Source organism: Syngnathus floridae, chromosome 19 (assembly GCF_059516105.1).
Source record: "Syngnathus floridae isolate MCC-2025c chromosome 19, RoL_Sflo_1.0, whole genome shotgun sequence".
Lineage (NCBI taxonomy): Eukaryota > Metazoa > Chordata > Actinopteri > Syngnathiformes > Syngnathidae > Syngnathus > Syngnathus floridae.
The window spans coordinates 8,140,001-8,162,147 of record NC_142431.1 but is presented as its reverse complement, the minus strand read 5'-3'; the positions used below and the strand labels follow the sequence as shown (position 1 = coordinate 8,162,147).

General features: G+C 43.7%; 3 protein-coding genes across 3 annotated transcripts; 1 reads left to right on the top strand and 2 right to left on the bottom strand.

Annotated features, from left to right (window-relative positions):
* Nucleotides 1-340: 340 nt before the first annotated feature.
* Nucleotides 341-6,453, top strand: hsp90ab1 (heat shock protein 90, alpha (cytosolic), class B member 1). Its single transcript, XM_088362381.1, has 12 exons — nucleotides 341-502; nucleotides 1,428-1,562; nucleotides 1,635-1,841; nucleotides 3,170-3,329; nucleotides 3,436-3,569; nucleotides 3,644-3,952; nucleotides 4,034-4,199; nucleotides 4,289-4,479; nucleotides 4,565-4,712; nucleotides 4,792-5,060; nucleotides 5,416-5,749; nucleotides 5,906-6,453. Exons 2-12 carry the CDS (start codon nucleotides 1,428-1,430, stop codon nucleotides 6,022-6,024), a joined length of 2,172 nt encoding a protein of 723 aa, XP_088218507.1. The 5' UTR covers nucleotides 341-502; the 3' UTR covers nucleotides 6,025-6,453.
* Nucleotides 6,454-7,934: 1,481 nt separating this feature from the next.
* slc35b2 (solute carrier family 35 member B2) lies at nucleotides 7,935-12,251 on the bottom strand. Its single transcript, XM_088361687.1, has 4 exons — nucleotides 11,882-12,251; nucleotides 10,936-11,123; nucleotides 10,698-10,858; nucleotides 7,935-10,058 (listed from the first exon to the last, which is right to left on the bottom strand). The coding sequence occupies exons 1-4, from the start codon at nucleotides 11,899-11,901 to the stop codon at nucleotides 9,126-9,128; spliced, it is 1,302 nt and encodes a 433-aa protein (XP_088217813.1). The 5' UTR covers nucleotides 11,902-12,251; the 3' UTR covers nucleotides 7,935-9,125.
* A 1,570-nt stretch (nucleotides 12,252-13,821) lies between these two features.
* nfkbie (nuclear factor of kappa light polypeptide gene enhancer in B-cells inhibitor, epsilon) lies at nucleotides 13,822-20,700 on the bottom strand. The gene is made up of 6 exons (XM_088361688.1): nucleotides 19,973-20,700; nucleotides 17,101-17,203; nucleotides 16,233-16,443; nucleotides 16,000-16,088; nucleotides 14,468-14,716; nucleotides 13,822-14,397 (listed from the first exon to the last, which is right to left on the bottom strand). The coding sequence occupies exons 1-6, from the start codon at nucleotides 20,290-20,292 to the stop codon at nucleotides 14,329-14,331; spliced, it is 1,041 nt and encodes a 346-aa protein (XP_088217814.1). The 5' UTR covers nucleotides 20,293-20,700; the 3' UTR covers nucleotides 13,822-14,328.
* Between the last annotated feature and the right edge of the window lie 1,447 nt (nucleotides 20,701-22,147).

Below are 22,147 nucleotides of genomic sequence, written 5' to 3'. Positions count from 1 at the left end.
TGTAATAATTGCGGTTTCAACTGCAAGGTTATATGTCTATATGAATATATTACAGTATAATTTGATCAGCGTGTTTTCAAAATAGGCGTACTTTGGCAACAGCTATTAAATTGTATAGTTACAGGACGTAAGAGGACTTAAAACATCACAAAGTTATTTGCCTTTTGATATACAAAATGTGGTCGTGTCATATGTCTAAGTAAGTTCAGTTTATAGAGCTTATGTAATTCCCTTGTGTGTATAAATAAGTACTGCAGTCTTTTCTCTGACCTTTCTCTGTAAAAAGTAACTAAAAACACAGCCTGTACCGTACAGGCTGTACCTACGCAATAGTACCCAGTTCACCGCGGATGGATATAACGTGCACCAAGTCGCAACCCATGTGTATAAAGATTCCGGTCCATTGATAGAAGGACCCTTTCCATTTCCCTGCAATCAGAGAGCAAAGGGGGACATTTAGCTGTTTGCATTATATTCAGGAGAAGTTGACGCAACAAACAAGGTTGGTGTACACCGTTTACCTCGCTTCGTGCATCATCATATTATTTTGTTTTGGCGACGTTTTTCGTGCCAGTGTGATGCCAGTCCCCTGATTAACGGCGGTACCCCGAGCATCAGTATCCTTATATGTCATATTTCTGTTTTTAAAATCGAATATGCGCGGTATACTGTCATTCAATTATTATTTATCGTTTTGTCGCATTGTCAGGGTGCGTTCGGGATGCAGTGCAGCAAATCAGTGTTTGGTCGAGCTTTGGTTACATAAACGCAGGTGTGGTAGTGATGGTCGGCATTTAGCTTTTATTTGCTTCGTTAGATTAAGAGGAGGTCTTATTGTGGTTAAGTATTAACAATTAATGGCGACCACTGCTTGTTTGTTTTATCATCCGATTGGGTTAGTCGTCATAAATTGAACATGCATTTATCAATTAGTTCAAGTCTATTGATTCATACGAACTTAGTGTTATGGAATAAAAATTGGCCTCCGTGTGACTGTGTAGCTTTGGGTTATTATGCCCACTCGGTCACATTAACCGCTTAAGTAGCGTGTGCTCTTGATAAAATGTGGACTTTTTTGTGTGTAAATAATGTGTAATTTGTCGTTTTTCTGTATAAGCACGTGCTTGCCGGGAGCCATTGTCCGTGTGTTTGTGCGCCATGTTGGTTAAGGGCTACTTCCGCCATCTGGCGCCACAAGAGCAACCGTGTTAAAGTTTGCGAAACCTTTGGCGTTGTTGGTTTTTATTTTGTGTTTTTTTAAACACATTTTAAGTCTTAACTGAAAGTTTGTATTCTCGCCCAAGACTGGAAATATTTGTTTTGGGCATTACTCATAATGCCACCACCCTTGCTGCATATTGAGCTAGGAGCAATTCTGCTATTGCTGCAAATAGAAATAAATTTAACACTGTTTCTTCTTTGTGCAGATGCCTGAAGAAATGCAAGAGATAGAGACCTTTGCCTTCCAGGCAGAGATTGCTCAGTTGATGTCCCTCATCATCAACACCTTCTACTCAAATAAGGAAATCTTCCTTAGGGAATTGATCTCTAATGCCTCTGATGTAAGTCTGACGGGGTCTTGAGAGGTCTGTAGAAGTTATCCTTGCATTAATGTTGCCTTTGTAATTATTCAGGCTTTAGACAAAATTCGTTACGAAAGCTTGACTGACCCGACCAAGTTGGACAGCGGCAAGGATTTGAAGATTGACATCATTCCTAACAAAGTCGACCGCACCCTCACCATCATTGACACTGGCATCGGCATGACCAAGGCTGACCTGATCAACAACTTGGGAACTATTGCCAAGTCTGGTACAAAGGCCTTCATGGAGGCCCTGCAGGTAAATAGCTTTTAGTATATATGGATAAATATCAGTTAAAGGGCTAGAGACACCAGTATATTTATAAATCCGTTTTAGTTAGCTTATGGGCTTATAAATATAAATTGACGCTCGAAACAACGAAAAGGAAGCTGTTGCTCTGAAAAATATAATTTAAATTTGCCGCACAGACGAGTTTGACTGCACCGAGCCGCCAGCCGGAAGTGACGTCTCAAGTTGTACGCGTTTAGCTTCAGTGAATGTAAACAAAAAGAGAAGAGGGGCCAGCGCGGAGACGTCGGGCCAGGTTTGCGGCCAACCCAGCTCGCCTAGCCGTGCCTTCCATTATCCTGGTGTACGTTCGTTCGCGGGACGACAAGATGGGTTGAGTTCGCCTGATAGGATCCACGAACCGGACAGTGCGTGCCTGCTGTGTGCTCGTGTTCACAGTGGCCTGGTTGACTGTCATCTTTCCGGACTCTGCTGTGCATCGGGAGCGGCTAGCGTGCTATCACTCTTATTGTTCATCTTCTTTTTTAATTTTCCTGTGTTTACTTGTATGTGCGTTGTGAACTCTGTCTTGTCACCCTGGGATAGTGAGAAACGTAATTTCGATCTCTTTGTGTGTCTTGACATGCGGAGGAATTGACAATAAAGGAGACTTTGACTTTGAAAAGTATGTCGAAGTGTGACGGGAGGGGCACAATTCAGAAAACGTGCTCAGCTTGGCGAAAAAATGCGATTTAAGAAATAAAATTAAAAATGCGCCTAAAACCTAAACCAAACGCTGCAGGTGGTCATGTCTTCATGTGCCGAGATCAACTCGGCACTCTAAAGCCCCTAAGAGCACTTTTTACTATGCCAACCTAACCAGAGTGACTGGAGGGGCACAATTCAGAAAATGTGCTCAGCTCGGCCCAAGTGAACTGCTAGATTGATCATATTCTGCGTCAAAAGAGGTTCCTGAATCGGATAAAATGATGCTAATATTGCCGCTAGAAACGGAGCTGTCGCTATCATCTGCCATGTTGTTTGGGTTTGTTGACATCCAGATGTACAACTTGTGACGTCACAGTAATGGCGCCGCCAGTTTGGCTTCGTGCGGGACCCGATCGATAAACTGGCATTTCATTTCAGCTTTATTCTTAGTAATCGGTGTCCATTTTTAATTTCCAATGCGGCAAATGTGTTCACTTTATACATTCTATCAAATTCCGTTCTAATTGGAAAAAAAAAGGGATGTCCCTAGCCCTTTAAGTTAGCTTGTCATTTGACAGCGAGGATGATATTGCTGTATTGCAATGTTTAATTCCCACATGCTAATTTTTGGAACTGCAATTTTCTTTCAGGCTGGAGCTGACATCTCTATGATCGGTCAGTTTGGCGTGGGTTTCTACTCTGCCTACCTCGTCGCAGAGAAAGTGGTGGTCATCACCAAACACAATGATGACGAGCAGTACGCCTGGGAGTCTTCCGCCGGCGGCTCCTTCACAGTTGCTATCGACAGTGGTACGAACTGTAACATGCAAGTTTTGGGAACTCAGCTGGCCCAATGCCTGCAGTTGTTTACTTGAGCTGGAACTTGGTGCAATTATGATTATGCAACTCTTCGCAGGAGAGCCCATTGGCCGTGGAACAAAAATCATCCTGCATTTGAAGGAGGACCAGACAGAGTACATTGAGGAGAAGAGAGTCAAGGAAATTGTGAAGAAGCACTCACAGTTCATTGGCTACCCCATCACTCTCTTTGTAAGTATTACCGGCTGCTATTCTGCATATTGAGCGGCGCCACCACTAACCGAAACCGCCAATGTGGCACGTAGGTGGAGAAGGAGCGTGACAAGGAGATAAGTGATGATGAGGCAGAGGACGAGAAAACGGAGGAGAAGGAACAGAAAGAGGAAGGTGAAGAAATGCCCAAGATTGAAGATGTTGATGATGAAGAGGAAGATGACTCTAAAGATAAGGACAAGAAGAAGAAAAAGAAGATCAAGGAGAAGTACATTGACCAGGAGGAGCTCAACAAGACTAAGCCCATCTGGACCCGAAACCCTGATGACATCACAAACGAGGAGTATGGAGAGTTTTACAAGAGTCTCACCAATGACTGGGAGGATCATTTGGCTGTGAAAGTAATAATGGCACTCCAATTGAGATTTCGCGGGTTACCTTGGGTGAATCCTGGAGATGTGTTCTTTTTCTTCTCCTTGCAGCACTTCTCTGTGGAGGGTCAGCTTGAGTTCCGCGCCTTGCTCTTCATTCCTCGTCGTGCACCTTTCGACCTCTTTGAGAATAAGAAAAAGAAGAACAACATCAAGCTGTACGTCAGGAGAGTCTTCATCATGGACAATTGTGAAGAGCTCATCCCAGAGTATCTTAGTAAGTTTGCATTTTGGACGATCAACCGGGGAATGCTGGGCCGTTTTGGTTTCTGCAGGGCTGAGGTGTTTTTGTTTTTTTTCCCCCAGACTTTGTCCGGGGCGTGGTCGACTCAGAGGACCTGCCCCTCAACATCTCCAGAGAAATGCTGCAACAAAGCAAGATCCTAAAGGTTATCCGTAAGAACATCGTCAAGAAATGTCTTGAGCTCTTTGCTGAACTGGCTGAGGACAAGGAGAACTACAAGAAGTTCTATGAAGGCTTCTCCAAGAACATCAAGGTAACTAGTGAAAGCTGTTGTTCAATTAATAGAAATTGTTTTGGTAGTTGTGAGGTTTTTGACAATTGAAGCCATTTGTTTATAGCTCGGCATCCATGAGGATTCCCAGAACCGCAAGAAGCTGTCAGAGTTGCTCCGCTACCACAGCTCCCAGTCAGGAGATGAGACCACCTCCCTCACAGAATACCTCACCCGTATGAAGGACAACCAGAAGTCTATCTACTACATCACTGGTGACTCTTCCGCTTGGCTTGAAGTTATTTTGAGGCATTGCTTAAAACTTTGCTTACCTTCAAACAAATTTGTCCTCAGGTGAGAGCAAGGACCAGGTTGCAAACTCTGCCTTCGTGGAGCGCGTTCGCAAGCGTGGCTTCGAGGTCCTGTACATGACTGAGCCCATCGACGAGTACTGTGTGCAGCAGCTGAAGGAGTTTGATGGCAAGAGCCTGGTCTCAGTTACCAAGGAGGGCCTGGAGCTTCCTGAGGATGAGGAGGAGAAGAAGAAGATGGAGGAGGACAAGGCCAAGTTTGAGAACCTCTGTAAGCTCATGAAGGAGATCCTGGACAAGAAAGTGGAGAAGGTAGGCACAGATGAAATCGCAACAAATTGGCCTCAATGCATTTGGTCTTTGCCAACTGTAGTTGTTGTTTACAACTAGGTGCCTTAGTTGAACATTACTTGTGCTTTGGTGAGTCCACCGTCTGGAGTTGGAAATAGTTTCAAATTGGTTTTGATAACCTAACTTGTGAATGTAAATAGTTCTGAATTGGTTTTGATAACCTAACTTGTGAATGTCACATTGCCTGGCTTGATCTCTTTGTTTTTGAGTGAACATGAAATTGAGCCATTTCCGAGTTGCATGCCACTTACCCTCTTAACTTTGCCATTTTGAAGCCACATGCCTGAAGTGCCATGATTTCCACCCGCCTGCACAGGTGACTGTTTCCAACCGCCTGGTGTCGTCGCCCTGCTGCATCGTGACCAGCACGTATGGCTGGACTGCCAACATGGAGAGGATCATGAAGGCCCAGGCCCTCAGGGACAACTCCACCATGGGCTACATGATGGCCAAGAAGCACCTTGAGGTCAACCCTGACCACCCCATCGTAGAGACCCTGCGGCAGAAGGCGGAGGCTGATAAGAACGACAAGGCCGTCAAGGACCTGGTCATCTTGCTGTTCGAGACCGCCCTGCTGTCTTCAGGCTTCTCCCTGGATGACCCCCAGACACACTCCAACCGCATATACAGAATGATCAAACTTGGACTGGGTAAGAATGTGTAGAGTGGGAGTTAAATTCTATCCCAAAGCCATTCAAATTTTGAAACTTCGTACAATTGCAATGGATTTGCTTCATCTTGAATAATTGGATTATAAAAAATGTCTGGTGCTAGAACCTGACTTCTGATCTCTTTTTGACCCTCAGGTATTGATGATGACGATGTCCCTATAGAGGAGGCCACTTCCACATCCGTCCCAGATGAGATTCCCCCACTAGAGGGTGACGGTGAAGATGACGCATCACGCATGGAAGAAGTTGATTAAACACCCACCAGATTTCTATCCATTGGTTCCACGATTCTATTGTTAATTCTTTAAACTGCAGTAACTTTGAAACAAATTGTCATTCATGTTATTTTGTGGACCAGTGTTGCTCTTGTTGTAGAGCATTTATCTGCAAGAACCCTCCCTTTACACAGAAGCTCTTTGTTTTTTGGCTGTAAAGTCTTGGCCGTAAAGTCCACGGTGACCACATATTTTGTTTTATCAAGTACCCTGTTGCACTGAGTTTTAAATGTGGGAGTGAACATGGGAATGGTACATTCCATTATCGGGTCTGAAGGTTTGGGTGAGTTCGGATTATTGGCAATGCTGCATGGAGAAAGAGGACTGACAGTAAGATTCCTTTGCCTGGCTGTAGGCTTGTCTGTATTCAAGTATTGTTTTGCAAAAAAATAAACATGCAATACTGAATTTGCCTTGTCTGGCGTACTTTGTCTATATTGCAGTTATGTCACACTTGTGCGTTCCATTTTTCGAGCCACTAGTAGCGAACTTGTACAAGCGAAAGCAAATGAAACGTGGTCTTTTGACTAGTTGGGCTGCACAGAACACCCATCCATTGTACTGTTTGTCCCCACGGAGTTCGCGGGCGTGCCGGAGCCTAAACAAGTGTTGTGCTCGATTTGGTTCCCCTGCCGCGGGAATTATTTCCTGAATATCCTCTCATATCCTCATGGGGTCGCTGTGTAGGTTTTTCTTAAATGAACACGTTTGACATTGCTATAGTAATTATCATTTTAAAGCAAATTAATCAATGCAACAATATTAAGTTGCTTTGAAAATACCTGAATAATGAAAATGGATGAATGATGATCACATTTAACTATGAGGTCTCCTTTGTAATATATACTCCTTGTAGCATGTAATGCTCCCCAAAAAGTGGAGCTCCTTTGCATCGAGGTTTATGCAAAGAGCTCACGTAATTATATCGTTGCTTTTTGGTGACGTGATTGAGTATTCCGTCTGTACGATTGGTCATTGAACCCATCTCGCTTCAACGGCAGAACGTGAATAAACTTAAAAAAATAAAATGAAAATAATCCTTTCTAAAAATTAAAATTGACTGACGCATCGGCATCGTTTTTTCGCTTTCCAAAAACCACGTGCGCGCTCCCGCGGCAGGGAAGCGGGGGACGCCTTGAATCAGTTACCAGCCAATAGCCGGGCACACAGACTAACAACCAACCTCACTTGCACTCACACCTACGGGCAATTTGGAGTGTTCAATCAGCCGACCATGGATGTTTTTAGGGAAGTGGGAGGAAACCCACGCAGACACAGGGAGAACACAGGAGCATAAAATATATTACAAAAAAGGTCGACTTCCCCTTTACATAGCAATTATGTTGGTACAAGTCTTATCAAATTGACTTGCAGAATTCAACTTTTTTTATGATACTAACATTGAGATTTTTCATTATGGCATTTTTTTTAAATGACATGTTCTGTACAACAAATATGCTTGGATACTGCTCATAAAACCTCAACAGTGGGTGCGGGCTTCTCGTATGGCAACTAAACATTCACCTTTCACCTCATGACTGAGAATTAAACATCCTGTGGAAACATTTGACTGATCATATGCTCTCCACCCACAAATGCGCAAATTTGGTAAAGGTGGGGGGGGTTCCTCGGTTTCATGAGTGGGCCGTGTCGCACCTTTTGATGACCTTTTATAGCCTGTCTCGTCTGGTTGCTGACTGAATGTCTGACTTAAAAGTCTGGAAAAGATGCTTAAAATGCATCTGCTGACTAAAAACAGGTTTCCACAGTCACAAGTGTGATCGTGGACCACTGATCATGTACTCAAGATAGGTTGCTGGACTGTTTAGTCCTTTCATTTCAAAACAGCATGTTTAGGAACCCTATTCCAAATAATGAAAGATAACACATTTCATATGAATAAGTATTTTATTATTACTTCACTTCCTCCCATACAGAGGTCGATCACAGGATGCAGTGTAACAGACATGGTGGATATAAACAACTTTTAAGCTATATTAACATGATTTAAAAAGAAAAATTCATTTGTGTCTTAAAACTAATGCTGCACAAAAAAAACTTGCAGCATCTCTTTTTGTCACATCACAATTGTACCAGTTTGTGTGCGTAGGTACACTCAAAGATACGTATGTGCAGTTTCATAGTACAAAATACACCAAGGCCACTCACGTTCCACATGGGAAGGACATCTGGCAACTGTGACAGACCAACGGAGGATTTTATGATATTGACCATCTTGTTTCAGTGTTCAGTCAATTCAGGGCAATGTCATAAAGTTTAACTGTTTTTGCCATAAAGCCCACACACACACTACTCACAAAAAGTTAGCTTCCGGGTGACATTTCAGGATGAATCTGAAATTCATTCATAAGCGTTACAGGTAATTTAATTTAACTTACTTTAAAGGGGAAGTTAAGTAAAAAACATGCTCATTCTAATATGCTCTAATATAGGAGGTGACTATTCTGCCACTTGCTGTTTGACTGAAAATGACATCACAGTAAGTCCAAGTTAAAATGTCCGCCCCCTGAGTTTTGTTTTTCTTCTCAAATTCTACGGAAGAGGATTAGGGCTAGTGAAGAAAAAAAAGACGAGGGGTGACAGGATTCTGACTTTTTTTCTCTGAATTCTGAAAAAGTCAATTCCGACTTTAAAGTCAGAATTCTAAGAATAAAGTCAGAATTCTGAGAAAAAAAGTCAGAATCCTGTCACCCCTCTTTTTTTTTTCTTCACTGGCCCTAATCCTCTTCCGTAACTTTCTGTTCTATTAAAAAATAAAATAAAATACCTATTTTCAATTAAAAGAAAAAAAAAAAACACCCAAAAGATGAATATCCCTAACTTTTTATGGAGTAGGTTTTTCTCAGCAACTAGCAGTGGCCAAACTCGCCACAAATTGTCCTTAAGGGGGAAGAACATCTTGTGACTGTAACAAGGCAGGTTGTGAAACCGCTTGGAGGCACAAAATAACAAACAAAATAATCCCTTTCAGTACCTAAGAGATGATAAACAATGGACGTGATTCGTTTTAAAAAGGCCCCACCGAAAACGTGGTCTCAGTCCTCAGTTTGGTGCAAATGCTACACCTTTTGCATCATCGGCTGAGCCTGCCGCCGGCCCGACTTCACCCGACTACGGGCGTACACTCGCAAAAATAGAGCCAGGAATACGACAGCCACGCCAAAGACGCCAATCACGGTGACGGCGTGGCCGTAAAGGAAGCAGGAAAGGAGAATGGCGATGGCCTGGCGCAAAGTCATGATGATGGTGAAGACAGCAGCGCCGAACTGGTTGATGGTGTAGAATATGAAGAGCTGGCCGCATGCCGAGCAAACGGACAGCAGCACGGCGTGGAAGGTGAACTCCGAGTGGCGCGCCATGAACGCCAGCGATTCGAAGAATGCGCCCTGCTCGAGCAGCGAGCCCACCGTCAAGAGGCAAGAGAACAGGTTGACTCCAAACATCATCTGGACGGAGGACATCTTGAACTTGAACAGGTTGTCCTGCCAGTTGGAGGTGAAGCTATCGAAGACAATGTAGCCGCCCAGGATGACCACGCCACTAAAGGTGGTGACGGTGGAAGGGTGCTTGCCGGCAGTGCTGGACAACAGAAACATGCTGACGCCAACTGAGATGAGCGCCGCCGTCAGGTACTCCCAGTACTCGTAGCTCTTCTGGGAAATGATCTTACCCATGAGCATAACCGGAATGACCTTGGAGGCCTTGGCCAGGACCTGAGTGGGGAAGCTGATGTACTTGAGTGCCTCGTACTGGCACCAGCTGCTCATGATGTTGGAGAGCGAGGCGAACGAGTACTTGTACATGGGCGTGCCGTGGCGTGGCTGCTTGAACAGCAGGCACCATAGACCCGACACAGTCAGGGCCAAAATCCGGTTCATGAAGACCAAAAACTGAGAATCCTTGAAACGCTCCCCCTCTTCCTCTGGAGTTGAGGCTCCGTAGGATCGGGTCATCACCCTCTCCTGCAGGACCCCCCACGTCAGGTATGACACCTGGCACACCAAAACAGCTCAATGAGTGGATGGCGGGAAGAACTTGGGCTTGACAATGAATCATATCAAAAATAAACAGAACATTTTTCAATTACCCTCTTCAGGGATGCTCGATATAACTTTTTTTCAGACCTCTATTAGTACGAGTACTCAGTTCTTGAGTAGTCACCGATACCATTAGTACTTTTGATACATAGAATTTCTCCCCGAAACAATGAAAGATATTTTTTTAAAAAGACCTTTATATCTCAATGGCACAAAAACTGCATAAAATTAATGGGAAAGAGGCTGATAATTACCTTCCGTTAAAATTTAATCAACCTCCATAAACCAACTTAACTGTTCATTATCATGATTGCAGTTTGCGATGGCGGATCATTTTGACAAATGTCTAATATTTTACCATAACATTTTAACGCATTTTCCCTGACAGAAAACTTCTTTTGCAGAATTTTCTACAATAAAATCATCATCATTGAATTTAAAATAAAAAACATGACCAAACTGCTGGTGTGCTCACTCTTACCTAAATCAAACAATAAAACAATCCTCCCTGTATCTGTGCAAAGAATAATAACTGACAAATTTTTAGCTTAGTTACTGTATACAGTCTTGTGTATTTAATGGGCGTATCCTCACCTGAAGTCCGGCTGCACAAAAGATCAAGCTAACGGCCTGTCGCAGCGACGAGCCCGAATCCCCCTCATTCCGGGATGTGACAGACACGTCGTCCAACAAGCCCGACTTGGCTTCAGTTCCAAATACACAGGCCTTGATGACCGTAGAGCATAAGCCACTACCTGAAACATATAAGAACCACATGAAATGTCGACTCAAATCGGAGTGGCTTTGCAGCACACCGGTTATAGGGCTTCACCTGTGTCCAAGTAATTGGTGCGCTTGAAGTAGCGGATAAGAAAATAGCCTGGGATAATGATGGTCGAGTATCCCAGCAAGTTGATCAGGAAGCGAAATAGCCACACATCACGCCACCCATCCAATAGTGAGGGATCCTCTTCTTGAGCGGCGACCACAGATGGAAAGAGAAGCAACACTAGCAAAACACTGCAAGGCAATCACAAAAGAGGGCAAAAATAAAAATGTCAAAACTTATTGTCACGTGTGGAGCGGGATTTGGACCCAGAAGCAGACATGACACTAAAAGTATTTACAAAATACAAACAGAGAGCAGGATGGGACGCAGAAAACATGGAAGAATACTAGACTTACATTTAACACTGCAATAAAAATAAAATTTCTATTCAGTATTTTTCAGTTCAGAAGAGTCAAGCACATCAGTGATGACCTGGCTCAATGCACAAGAATGAAAAAGGTGTGCTCCTTTGCCTCCGTGGCAGAAGGATCGGATCCAATTCGGAGTGAGGTGGCCGTGTCTGACTCACAGAGCGTCTTTGTGCATGACTGGGCTGTGGCCTGGACTGCCAGGAGCCCACTGCAGCAAAGACCTGGACCTGAACAAGCAGTCAATTGCATGCAGGAATGCTGTGCACAGGTCGACTAGGAAGCAGGAATTATCTGAACCTGTTTAATCTGGTATTCAGGTCTGTGGGACCTAATTGCATAAAATTATTCAAAATTCAAGCGCCAGCACCTCTCATTCAATATCAATAATTAAAATACTTCACATTGGTTTTACTGTCACTTCATCAGAAGCAAATGGCCTTCGCAATTAACTTAACATCGTTGCAAATGGGACATGTATGACGACAATGACAACGAAAGTTACTAAAAGGCCAAATAAATGTATAATTAGCTTGTAGACGAAGACGGACAGGGCTAAACTTCGCTTTGGTGAACATTACCTTTGTGCAAAAGATGTCATCTTCCTCCTGTGTAGCCCGACAACTGGCGCAGCGCCGACACACTCAAACGCTGAAACGGAGCATGAAATCGGAACGTCTGGAAGATGCAAATGACCAAAGAGGGTTTGTTTTCTCTGCCTTTGGCCTGCTAGCTTCAATTTTTAGTGGAAGGCTGCAAGCCGACGTGTTGACTCGCACAGAAAAAGAACGCTTCTCGTCCGGACACCACGGGTTGCTGATGAAACTACGTGTACCTAGCGCCTACTGTCGTCGCGGAGGAGTTATTGGAACGTTGCTGTTCGAGAGTGACGTCAGATGGTAATTTAACGTCCATCCATCCATATTCTAGGGCAGGGGTCCCCAACCCCCGGTCCATGGACCGGTACCGGTCCACGGAGCATTTGGTACCGGTCCACACAAGAAAGAAAAAAATAATTGCATTATTTCCGGAATGATCTTTTATTTTGAAAATTGACCGGATTCTTTCTTACATCTTGGTCACGTGAACGCTTGTTTGTCATCCACAAGCAAGCAAAATGAATAAAAAAACAAACGTATTTGAAAAGTTTCGTTGTGAAGGGGAAAAGGCCCAGTGATGAGACAGAACAAGAGCCGACGACTCCCAAGAAAAACAAACCCGCATTCAACAGACTATACCAGGAGTCCTACTTAAAATACGGCTTTGTTGCAACAGGTGACGCTCACGCACCGAGTCCACTTTGCATAATATGCGGCGGGCATTTTTCCATTTCATTCGCTATATATTTGTTTTTGTGTTGAATCTGAATCTTATTTGTTCATTCATGTTTAAACGTTACCATAGCGACCAGAGTCAAAGAGTGTTCGAGGCACTGTGGATATTACATGTTGTTTGCACAATGTTACGACGCTGCTACTAAAGTTGCATTCAAGTCGTTTTTGTGCCAGTTGTATCATTTTACTTTGTTGTATTTATTCGCCATACCTTAAAGGCCCGTAGGCCCTAAAAAAGACATTTCCAAGAATAAGAAAACTGGATTAAAATCAGGGCAGAATATCCCGAGATCGCCACAAAAGTAATGAAAACCCTGCTTCCTTTTCCAATATCGTATCTTTGTGAAGCGGAATTTTATGCGGTTACAGCAACCAAAACAAAGCTACGGAAGTAATGGTGAGTTTTATTTTTATGCGCTTCGTATTTGTTTTTATGCCAGTTGCATCATTGTCTTTAATCGTATTTATATATTTATTACAAATGTATTGTTTATTTATATAAATGTATTATTTTTTTATATAAATGTATTATTTATTTATTTATATAAAGGCCGGTCCGCAAAAATATTTCTTTCACGTGACCGGTCCGTGGCGCAAAAAAGGTTGGGGACCACTGTTCTAGGGGGTGGCGGGCGTGCTGGAGCCTATCCCAGCAGTCATTGGGTAGTGGGCGGGGGACACCCTGAACTGGTTACCAGCCAATCGCAGGGTACATAGAGACAAACAAACATCCACACTCACACCTGGGGGCAATTTGAAGTGCTCAATCGGCCTACCAAGCATGTTTTGGGGATGTGGGAGGAAACCGGAGTTCCCGGAGAAAACCCACGCAGGCACGGGAAGAACATGCAATCTGCACACAGGGTGGAATCGAACCCGCACCCTCCTAACTGTGAGGTGGACGTGCTAACCAGTGCTCCACCGAGCCGCCCCCTAATTTAACGTGCATGTAATATTTTTAACTTTGAATTAATCACATGGTACAAACTAAACGTTTTTTTCATCATTTTGATGTTTATTTTAATATCCACTGTACATGACTATAGCTCATAAGTATTGTAACAAGTGTTATCACAGTACAAGGGTTATGAAATGAAGTTAAGATATTGCGCAACATTCCGGGAAACGAGTCTTTAAAACAGTCAGTTGTCATAGAATCATATTCACACTAAAGAAACACGATCCAATTATGTTTCAAACCATTTTATTACAAAATAAATGAGCATAAAATTATTTTCAACAGGCCAGTGCAATTAACAACAGAGTAAAGCAGAAACTTCACACAATTTGATGTCATAGATTACATGTCCATCTGGAATTATGCAGTCTCATTGCAAAAAGCTGTGCTTGGAAGAAAAAAGACACCCAAACAACTTCTGCACCAGTGAAATTTAAGAAACGGGGATAAAGTTATTTAAAATTTTGATTAATAGCTATTTAAAATATTGAGAAAGAGGTAGATATTTTAAGAAATTTTAAAGGATATGGCGATTCAAACCTGACCATGAAGAGAAGAGTATCAAGCTGATCGTTTTTTCAGTGTTCAGGTCAAAGATTGCTAAGCAGAATGGTGTCCTTATCCCAAGTGATGCAGTTTGTCAATAGAACTTATAAATACAAATTTCAATCAAAAACAATACAAATCATACAGTTCAAACACAGTCGCTCAGCCTGACGCAGCTCTGTACAGTAGCTCAAAAGTTCACACCGACCACCGACCTGCCAGAGATTTGGATGTCATCAAATGGGAACAGAGCCAGAATCTGAAAGACAGTAGTGCTGCAGTAAAATCGTAGCGCAAACGCACATCATCTGCTGCAGTTAACGCCTTACATCATTATTGCCATCAGCCAGGTCCAACGCTGTCTCGTCCTCCACGTTGCGCAACATGGTGTCTGCGCCAGACTGGCAGAGGAGATTGGCGATGGCCGTGTCCTGCCGCCCCACGGCCAGGTGGAGCGGCGTGCAGCCGTTGAACATGGCGGCGTCCACATTGGCGCCACCACTGAGCAGCAGCTTCACCGACGTGGTGTCGTGGATTTCAACCGCGAGATGCAGCGCCGTTTTGCCACTTGTTCCCTCCTGTATGGAAGCAAGGGTGCGCTTCAAAATACTGGTGACATTCATTCAAGGCACACAGCGGATCCACGCAGAAATGTATACAGTAATCCCTTGTTTATCGCGGATAATTAGTTGCAAGACTACCCGCGATAGGTAAAAATCCACGATGTAGAGAAAATCTATTCTTACAATGTCCATAAGACTTTTATGAACCTTTATTGTATTTTTAAACACTGTATAATGTTTTTTGTATTTTTTTGTAACGCTTTAGTAAACATTTTAAAGTCAAACTGATTTTCATAAATACTCTTTATTTAAATAAATAGGAAAATAACGAAAATAAATAAGAGTAAATATATACAATATCCGCACAAGACATTTATGAACGGAACTGATGAGATGATGTCCGTGTGCGTTACGATCAGTCCTCACAGTTTTGTCTGTTTTGACACGCACACCTGCCACCTGATTCTCGTTTGCCTGACCCGCTGTGTTACGAGATGCCTGCACAACGCAAGCTTGCTGACCAGTGTAAACGTGCAATGGCTCCGCTCTGCTCTTACTGTGCTAACCGGCTGTCGCGCCCCCTGCTGCCCAGCGCGAGGGCATCCACACAAGACTTTTATAATTTTATAACGGGCAAATAGGACGATCCGATCGGGAGTGACAAGAAGACACGCAGTTCTACTCCGCTGCGGAGACGTGATAGTATGCGTGTAATGAAGTGCAAGTCTGAGGTGCTGCAAATATGCTGACGCAGACGGAGTGAATAAAGTGCGGGAGGCTGAGATAGAATGTCGTCAGAACTGCAAAGCCAATCCACTGCAAGGACACACATCAACATGTTTCCATTGGCCATTGGTGTCATGTGGGCAGACAAAGCACTGCGCTCCAAGTGACGCTGCAAAAAGTCGCGACCATCAGGGAGTCACTGACGGTGTAGGGGGGCACTTGCCTGTCTTGTTGCCTGGCTTGTGTGCTTCATTGCATATGACGCTCAGAATGTGTGTATGTGTGTGTGTCAGACTTAAAAATAAAAAAAAATAAAAAAGATCTGCGACGCACCGAATCTATCCACAATATTTGCTTAAAGAAATCCGTGATAGAGCGAGGCCGCAATAGGTGAACCGCGAAGTAGCGAGGAATTACTTGTACTATTAATCATAGTTTGCATTATTGTATATTTATAGTTTACATTAGTGATGTATACAATTCCCAATTTATTACCAGCACATTACAGGCGACTGATGCCCGTCCAAACCCAAAATAGAATTTTGCACGCAGCATACCAAGAAGACACTAACCTTGATATTCAGGTCTGCGCCATTTGCCATCAACAGCTTCATTATCTGATATTGCCTGCTGAGCGCTGCCAAGTGAAGACACGCAAGACCTGCAAGTGGATTTTTGTGGTTTGAGATGCAATGTCAGCAGTTTTCCAAAACAACAACAAAGCAAGTAGCGGCCAGATGAGTTACATTAGCAATTTGGTTAAAAACATGAGACGGTGCGGCAGTCGAGTGTTGTTATTGCTCACCTCTCCAGTTTTGGGTCTCCAGGACCAGAGCAAGCTTGCCGGGGGACATCCCGCTGGTCATTTCGGCGGCACACGTGGTCAGGCCGTGATGGCAGGCCACGTGCAGCGCTGTGTTTCCGTCGCTGTCCTGCAACTCGACGCTGATGCTTTTGTCCACCAGACTCTTGACCACTTCTGTCAGGTTCAAGTAGGTGGCCAGATGCAATGGACTCTGCAAAAAAAAAACCCAATAAAGCCACTTTTGACACCACAAATGATTTATTTATTCCTCAATTATTTGAGCAACAAAGATAAATCACAGTGGTGATTGAAATGGTGAAAAGAACAATCATGCTGTTAAGATTGCAAACTAGGAAATGTGTGTGGGTGCTGGCTAAAAAAAAACAACATGCTGACTGATTTTTTTTTTTTTTCTATGTGCAAATGTTAGAATGTCTTTGAATGACTACCGAGAGGAAATTAGGCAAACAAAGTTGCCTGGCTAAGAGAAGGGGGCTAAGTGAGTCATTGCTGAGTCTTCTGAGGTTTCCACTGACAAGTTGTGTCGCTTTGCTCCATTTTCACATCAGCTTTAAACTACAAGCAGGAACCCGACTACACAGCTTGTACAACTAACAATTCACTGCTCGGCTTTTTTCCCCCTTCTACTGAGGAAGAGCACGGGAGTTTCCATTAAAGAAGTCACTACTGGAACCACCAACAGCGACATCCCAAAGGGAGGCTGATGCTGACTGTATATAAAAGAGGAACACCAGTTCTCTGGAAGTATATCGCTTAAAAAAATTAATAAAATTGGACAACTTCCACAATCCACATGACACCCACTGGAACCTTCTAGGGATAAGAAGCAGTCACCCGAAAAACCTACCTGATACAAATAGTTCTGAATGTCCAGGACTTCTTTTGGGAATAGTTGGATCAACTGTTTTGCAATAGATGTGTCCTCGTGGATGATGGCCAGGTGCAGAATTCTAAGCAAGTAACAAACAAACAAACAAACAAACAAACAAACAAATAAATAAATAAATACGCACGCGCGTACACACACACATTCATACATATATAGTAAATTAAAAAAAATCACAGCAGACAGAGACAATACACTTATCTAATTTACTCACCACTCATTCACATGCTTATTAACAAGCAGAAAAAAAAACTAAACTCAAACCCTGAAGGGGAAGTCATAGAAAATTAAATGTGTTGTGGGCAAAAGACAGGAAATGGAACCAGGCATTTAAGCTTAATTTAGACTAAAGAACAATCCAAAAGATTGGCACACACATTTGTAAAAATACTTTTCTGCAAAACATACGTGACACTTGACAGTGCTTACAACACTAAATGAATGGCTCTTGTTTGAAAAAAATAATTTCAATTATTAGTTAAGCGATGGTGCATGGCCAAATTTTAAAAGTTTAGTGGTTTAAAAAATACTCCAAATGCATTACAGGGCTGCGTGCTCAGTCCATTGCTGACGACACGACTCTGGTGGGTCTCATCACGAAGGGCGACGAGACTCGGTACAGGTCAGAAGTTGACCTTCTGACCACGTGGTGCAGGGACAACAACCTCCTGCTGAACGTCGGTAAGACCAAGGAAATCATTGTTGACTTCCGGAAGGGTCACAAAACACACCTGCCGCTGATCATCGACGGTCCTGTGGTGGAGAGGGTGAGCTGCACCAAGTTCCTGGGGGTGCACATCAGTGAGGACCTCTCCTGGTCCGCGAACACCTCGTCACTGGCAAAGAAAGCTCAGCGCCGCCTGTACTTCCTGCGGAAGCTCAGGCGTGCATGTGCTCCTCAGGCAGTCCTGTCTACATTCTACCGTGGCACCATTGAGAGCGTCCTCACCAGTTGCATCGCTGTCTGGGGTGGTAACTGCACTGAACAGAACTTGAAGGCCCTGCAGCGCATAGTGAATACGGCTGGTAAGATTATTGGTGCTTCGCTTCCCTCCCTGAAGGACATTTACACCTCCCATCTCACCCGCAAGGCAACCTCGATTGCCAGAGATGTGAGTCACCCGGCTCACTCTTTGTTTGACCTTCTGCCCTCTGGGAAGAGGTACAGGAGCCTGCGCTCCCGCACCACCAGACTCGCCGACAGCTTCTTCCTCCAGGCTGTTAGGGCCCTGAACTCGCTACCCCCTTCTGCGTAGCGTGCGGCACTGTTGCGCTATTTTCGGGAATGTCTGCTGTACGCGCACTTGCTCTTTTTTGTTTTTTTCTTTTTGTGCTCCTCTTAATTATTTATTTATTTATTTATTGTTGTGTTATTTATTCATTATTTATTCGGCACGCTTTTGTTATACTTGTTTACTGTTTGTCTGTTGTGAGCCATGTCTTGTCACCGTGGGATAGGGGGGAACGAAATTTCGGTTTCTTTGTGTGTCTTTGGCATGTGGAGAAATTGACAATAAAGCTGACTTTGACTTTTTGACTTTGACATACAGCATTGCATTCACATGGGGTCAAATATATGCTAATGGATAACATTTCAAAGTCCGCAGATGAATGGGTCAGCCATGAGAGCAAATGTCTGCCTAAAGATACGACTTCCTGATTTGAGTCAGCATTGGATAAATAAGTACAGAAAAAAATCCCACAGAGGAAAAGCTAAAGCCTACATGGCTTTTACTCTGAGCTGCAATGCATTTGTCTGCTTCACACGTCTCCTTCCCCTCGCAAATATAGACACTCCATATGAGTGAAACCGCATGGCATCATAACTGACGCGCAACAAGCGGAAGCCAAAAGAGGTCACAGAACACACATCAATAATTCTGCAACGAGGTCACAGAACACACATCAATAATTCTGCAACTATTATCGACTGCTGGAACACAGTCTGCACTTGTTAATCGAGGCCAACCGGTGACATGCACAAGAGGCCTGCATGGGATGGTAACAATGGGTGTGGCAAACTAAAAAGGTGCCGACTGACAAAATGCCATTCAAATAAATTCCAAGACAGCTCCATCTTGTAGGCTGGCAATAACATCCGCCAATGATAATAATCGTTTAAAACGAGATACAAATGAACAGAAGCAGTAGTGTGCTATCCTGATAAACAAGTTTCTTGGATTTAAAAAAAAAAAAAAAAAAAAAAAAAAAAAAAAAGAGCTGTCCTCACAGCACACGCTTTGTCTGTGCGTGGGGAAGTCCAGGCCACTCTCTTTCACTTCTGTTTTCTCACTCGCGAGCCTCATAGCAGTCTGTCGGCATGCATGACAAGTATGTGCACTAAATAGATGAAATCCCCTACAAAACCAGCATCAATGTTTTCAGCATACGTGCTTGTAAGGAATATATTTTATAATAATAGGATGAATAGGAACTGAATGTTGCGACAAACAAAAAAAGACTGTGTGCCTTCGAGAGGTGTGACCTGATGATTGACACGGACTGGCTGGTAATTTCAGTGTGCGCATCTCAGTAGGAAATAGCAGCAGCCAGTCTTCTCGTTTTATATTTGTGTCTTTGACTGTTAGTAAAAATGTGCTTAGTGAAAATATGAATGTGCACCTGCGACAAGGCCTCTCCTTGCAAACACGTGACGGCGTCATTGGCATGCGATTGATGCGATGATGTGCAAACGTGTTTTGTAAGGCGTTAAAACGTAAAATGGTTCATTAACGTTTAAGCCTCTTTATTTGATCACGGCATGTGTTTAGCTGCAAACGTTGCACTTCATTTACCAGCGTATTCCTTGTTTGCCTTTTTCCTTTAAACTTACGTATCTCCATCTTCCGTAATGGACGTGAGAATGTTCTCCTCCTGTTCTGAAATTCCAGGGCTGGTCGCTGGTGCCTCCTTGGTGTCAAACGTGAGGCCCGCCACGATTTCGGCCAGGCTCTCTACCGTCAGTGACGAGGACGCATATGCCGAATCCAAGCGCTCTTCCACGGCTGAAAATTTGTCCCTCGGCTCGCTGGGTTCGCCGCTGCACTCCCGCTGCTGATCCCCAGACTTCAGTATGGAGCAGTAAGAGTTAATGCCCGAGTCCACACGACTCTCCTCCAGAAAATCATCTTTTCGATAGTAGCCGCTCGCCATTGTGGATCTCCCCAGTCCGTCACTGACTAATTTCAAGATAGAATTCAAAGGCTGGTGGCGGGTGTCGCCGACGGTAACCGGGACTCCAAGAACGAGGAGACCACCGGTTGTGGGAAAAGCCGATGTCGAGAACTGGTGCCTTTCATGCCACTGGACGACTAAAGACGTTGGTTAAAAGCTTCGGTTACCCGATTGTGACGTGTTGTGCTGGCGCCTTCAAAGGTTTCGACGCTCATTACGGACGTGAGAGGATTGCAAAGCGGCTGTCTGTCGTCGAGAAATCCGGTAGCGGTGCGAGCTCCTCCGGGTGGGGTGCATATGAGCAAAGCAAGGCGAGAAGGGGAAGAGCCGACATGTGAAGAGCTGAGCTGTTTTTGTCACGCGGGGAATCCCCACCCGTGCATGCGAGACGCTTTGCAAAAGTCAAAGCGGAATTAGTACAACTTCGCATGCGCTTTAAAAACTGAAACTGCTTGTCACTGTACGTTGGACATTGCCATTTCTTATGCCAGATGTGGGAAAAATATTCACACTGTAGTACAGATACTTGTCTTTTTTTTTTTTTTTTTTAAAGAAAAAGGCTGGTAAAGTAGAGCTGAAGCATTGGACTTGTCTAAAATGAGTTTAATGCTGGTTCCAGGTTAAGTTTATCTGCAACAAAGCACGGCCTCATATGAACTAAAGTGTGGTATACTATTTTCAATAAAAGACCTCCTGCATGCTATTATTGTGGGCATTCCCCCTTTTTTTTTGTTTGACCATAAATATAGTGACTTTTTAATCTAAAATTTTACAAAGCACTTCAGTTTTCCCAAAGGCATTTGTTGAATCTGTGTAAGCGCACATTTCTCTTGGCCTATGGAAAAACAACTTCAACTTATTTACTGTTCTCGCTTTAAAATGCTTGCTGTGGTTTGGCCTTTTGAGAGCTCACTTACACAGCCATCTAAGGGAGCCAGATGTATCCCAAATACAGTGGAGCCTCGGTTTTCAAACGTCCCAGTTCTCGAACAACTCGGTATTCGAACAAAAAATTCGAGATTTATTTGCTTCGGATGTCGGACGAAATTTCGGTTGTCGAAATCCGCGAGATGAGCCGAGAGGACCTGCATGCCAACTGACTCCGTTCGTTATTATATTCTCGTTACTCTGAGGCTTGCATCAACTCTAATTATGCCTCCAAAGGAAGCAAGTGGGAGCAGTAAAGATGATCATGGCGAAAAGAGGAAAGTAGTGCGCCAAACGGTTGAATTTAAAAAAGAATTAATCGCAAAATATGAGTCCGGTGTGCGTGTGTCAGAGTTGGCACGGGAGTTTTGCGTGGTAAAATCGACAATAAGCTCGATCCTGAAAAACAAAGACACTCTTTAAGGAAGTGATGTTGCGAGAGGGGCGACTGTGCTTACCTTTTTGAAATTGAGAAAACGTTTTTGCTGTTTTCTTTCACATGATCTTTGAAATGTTGTCTTTCATTGGTAAGAATAAAAAAAATGTTTTGATCTGCTTTTTTTCCCCTCACAATTTAAAAAGATATTGTGGTGAATGGTTTTTGTTTCTACGCTTGTCTCCAAAAAACACTCGGTGGTCGGTGGCTGGCTCCAGGCAAATGAACATTTCAGGGACACACGGCTGATTCGGAGGCAGGTTCGAGTGTGGCCTGAGGGTGCCTCCGATGCACTTCGTGACTGCTTCGACACCACTGACTGGGACTTGTTTAAGCAGGCAGCCACCTACAACGATTGGACGGACATAGAGGAGTATACTGACACTGTTACCTCTTACATCACGAAGTGCATCGATGATGTGACTTGCTCGAAATCCGTCGTCACTCGCGCGAACTGGAAGCCGTGGCTGA

Excerpts from the sequence above, each read along its gene's own strand:
- slc35b2 (XM_088361687.1), bottom strand. The coding sequence starts at position 11,901 with ATGACATCTTTTGCACAAAG. Across the intron at positions 10,859-10,935 it reads CACCAATTACTTGGACACAG|GTAGTGGCTTATGCTCTACG; the intron begins GTGAAGCCCTAT and ends TATATGTTTCAG. Across the intron at positions 10,059-10,697 it reads TTTGTGCAGCCGGACTTCAG|GTGTCATACCTGACGTGGGG; the intron begins GTGAGGATACGC and ends TTGGTGTGCCAG.
- nfkbie (XM_088361688.1), bottom strand. The coding sequence starts at position 20,292 with ATGGCGAGCGGCTACTATCGAAAAGATGATTTTCTGGAGGAGAGTCGT. Across the intron at positions 17,204-19,972 it reads ATTACGGAAGATGGAGATAC|AATTCTGCACCTGGCCATCA; the intron begins GTAAGTTTAAAG and ends TTACTTGCTTAG. Across the intron at positions 16,089-16,232 it reads GGAGACCCAAAACTGGAGAG|GTCTTGCGTGTCTTCACTTG; the intron begins GTGAGCAATAAC and ends ATCCACTTGCAG.
- hsp90ab1 (XM_088362381.1), top strand. The coding sequence starts at position 1,428 with ATGCCTGAAGAAATGCAAGAGATAGAGACCTTTGCCTTCCAGGCAGAG. Across the intron at positions 3,570-3,643 it reads GCTACCCCATCACTCTCTTT|GTGGAGAAGGAGCGTGACAA; the intron begins GTAAGTATTACC and ends TGTGGCACGTAG. Across the intron at positions 5,750-5,905 it reads AATGATCAAACTTGGACTGG|GTATTGATGATGACGATGTC; the intron begins GTAAGAATGTGT and ends TTTGACCCTCAG.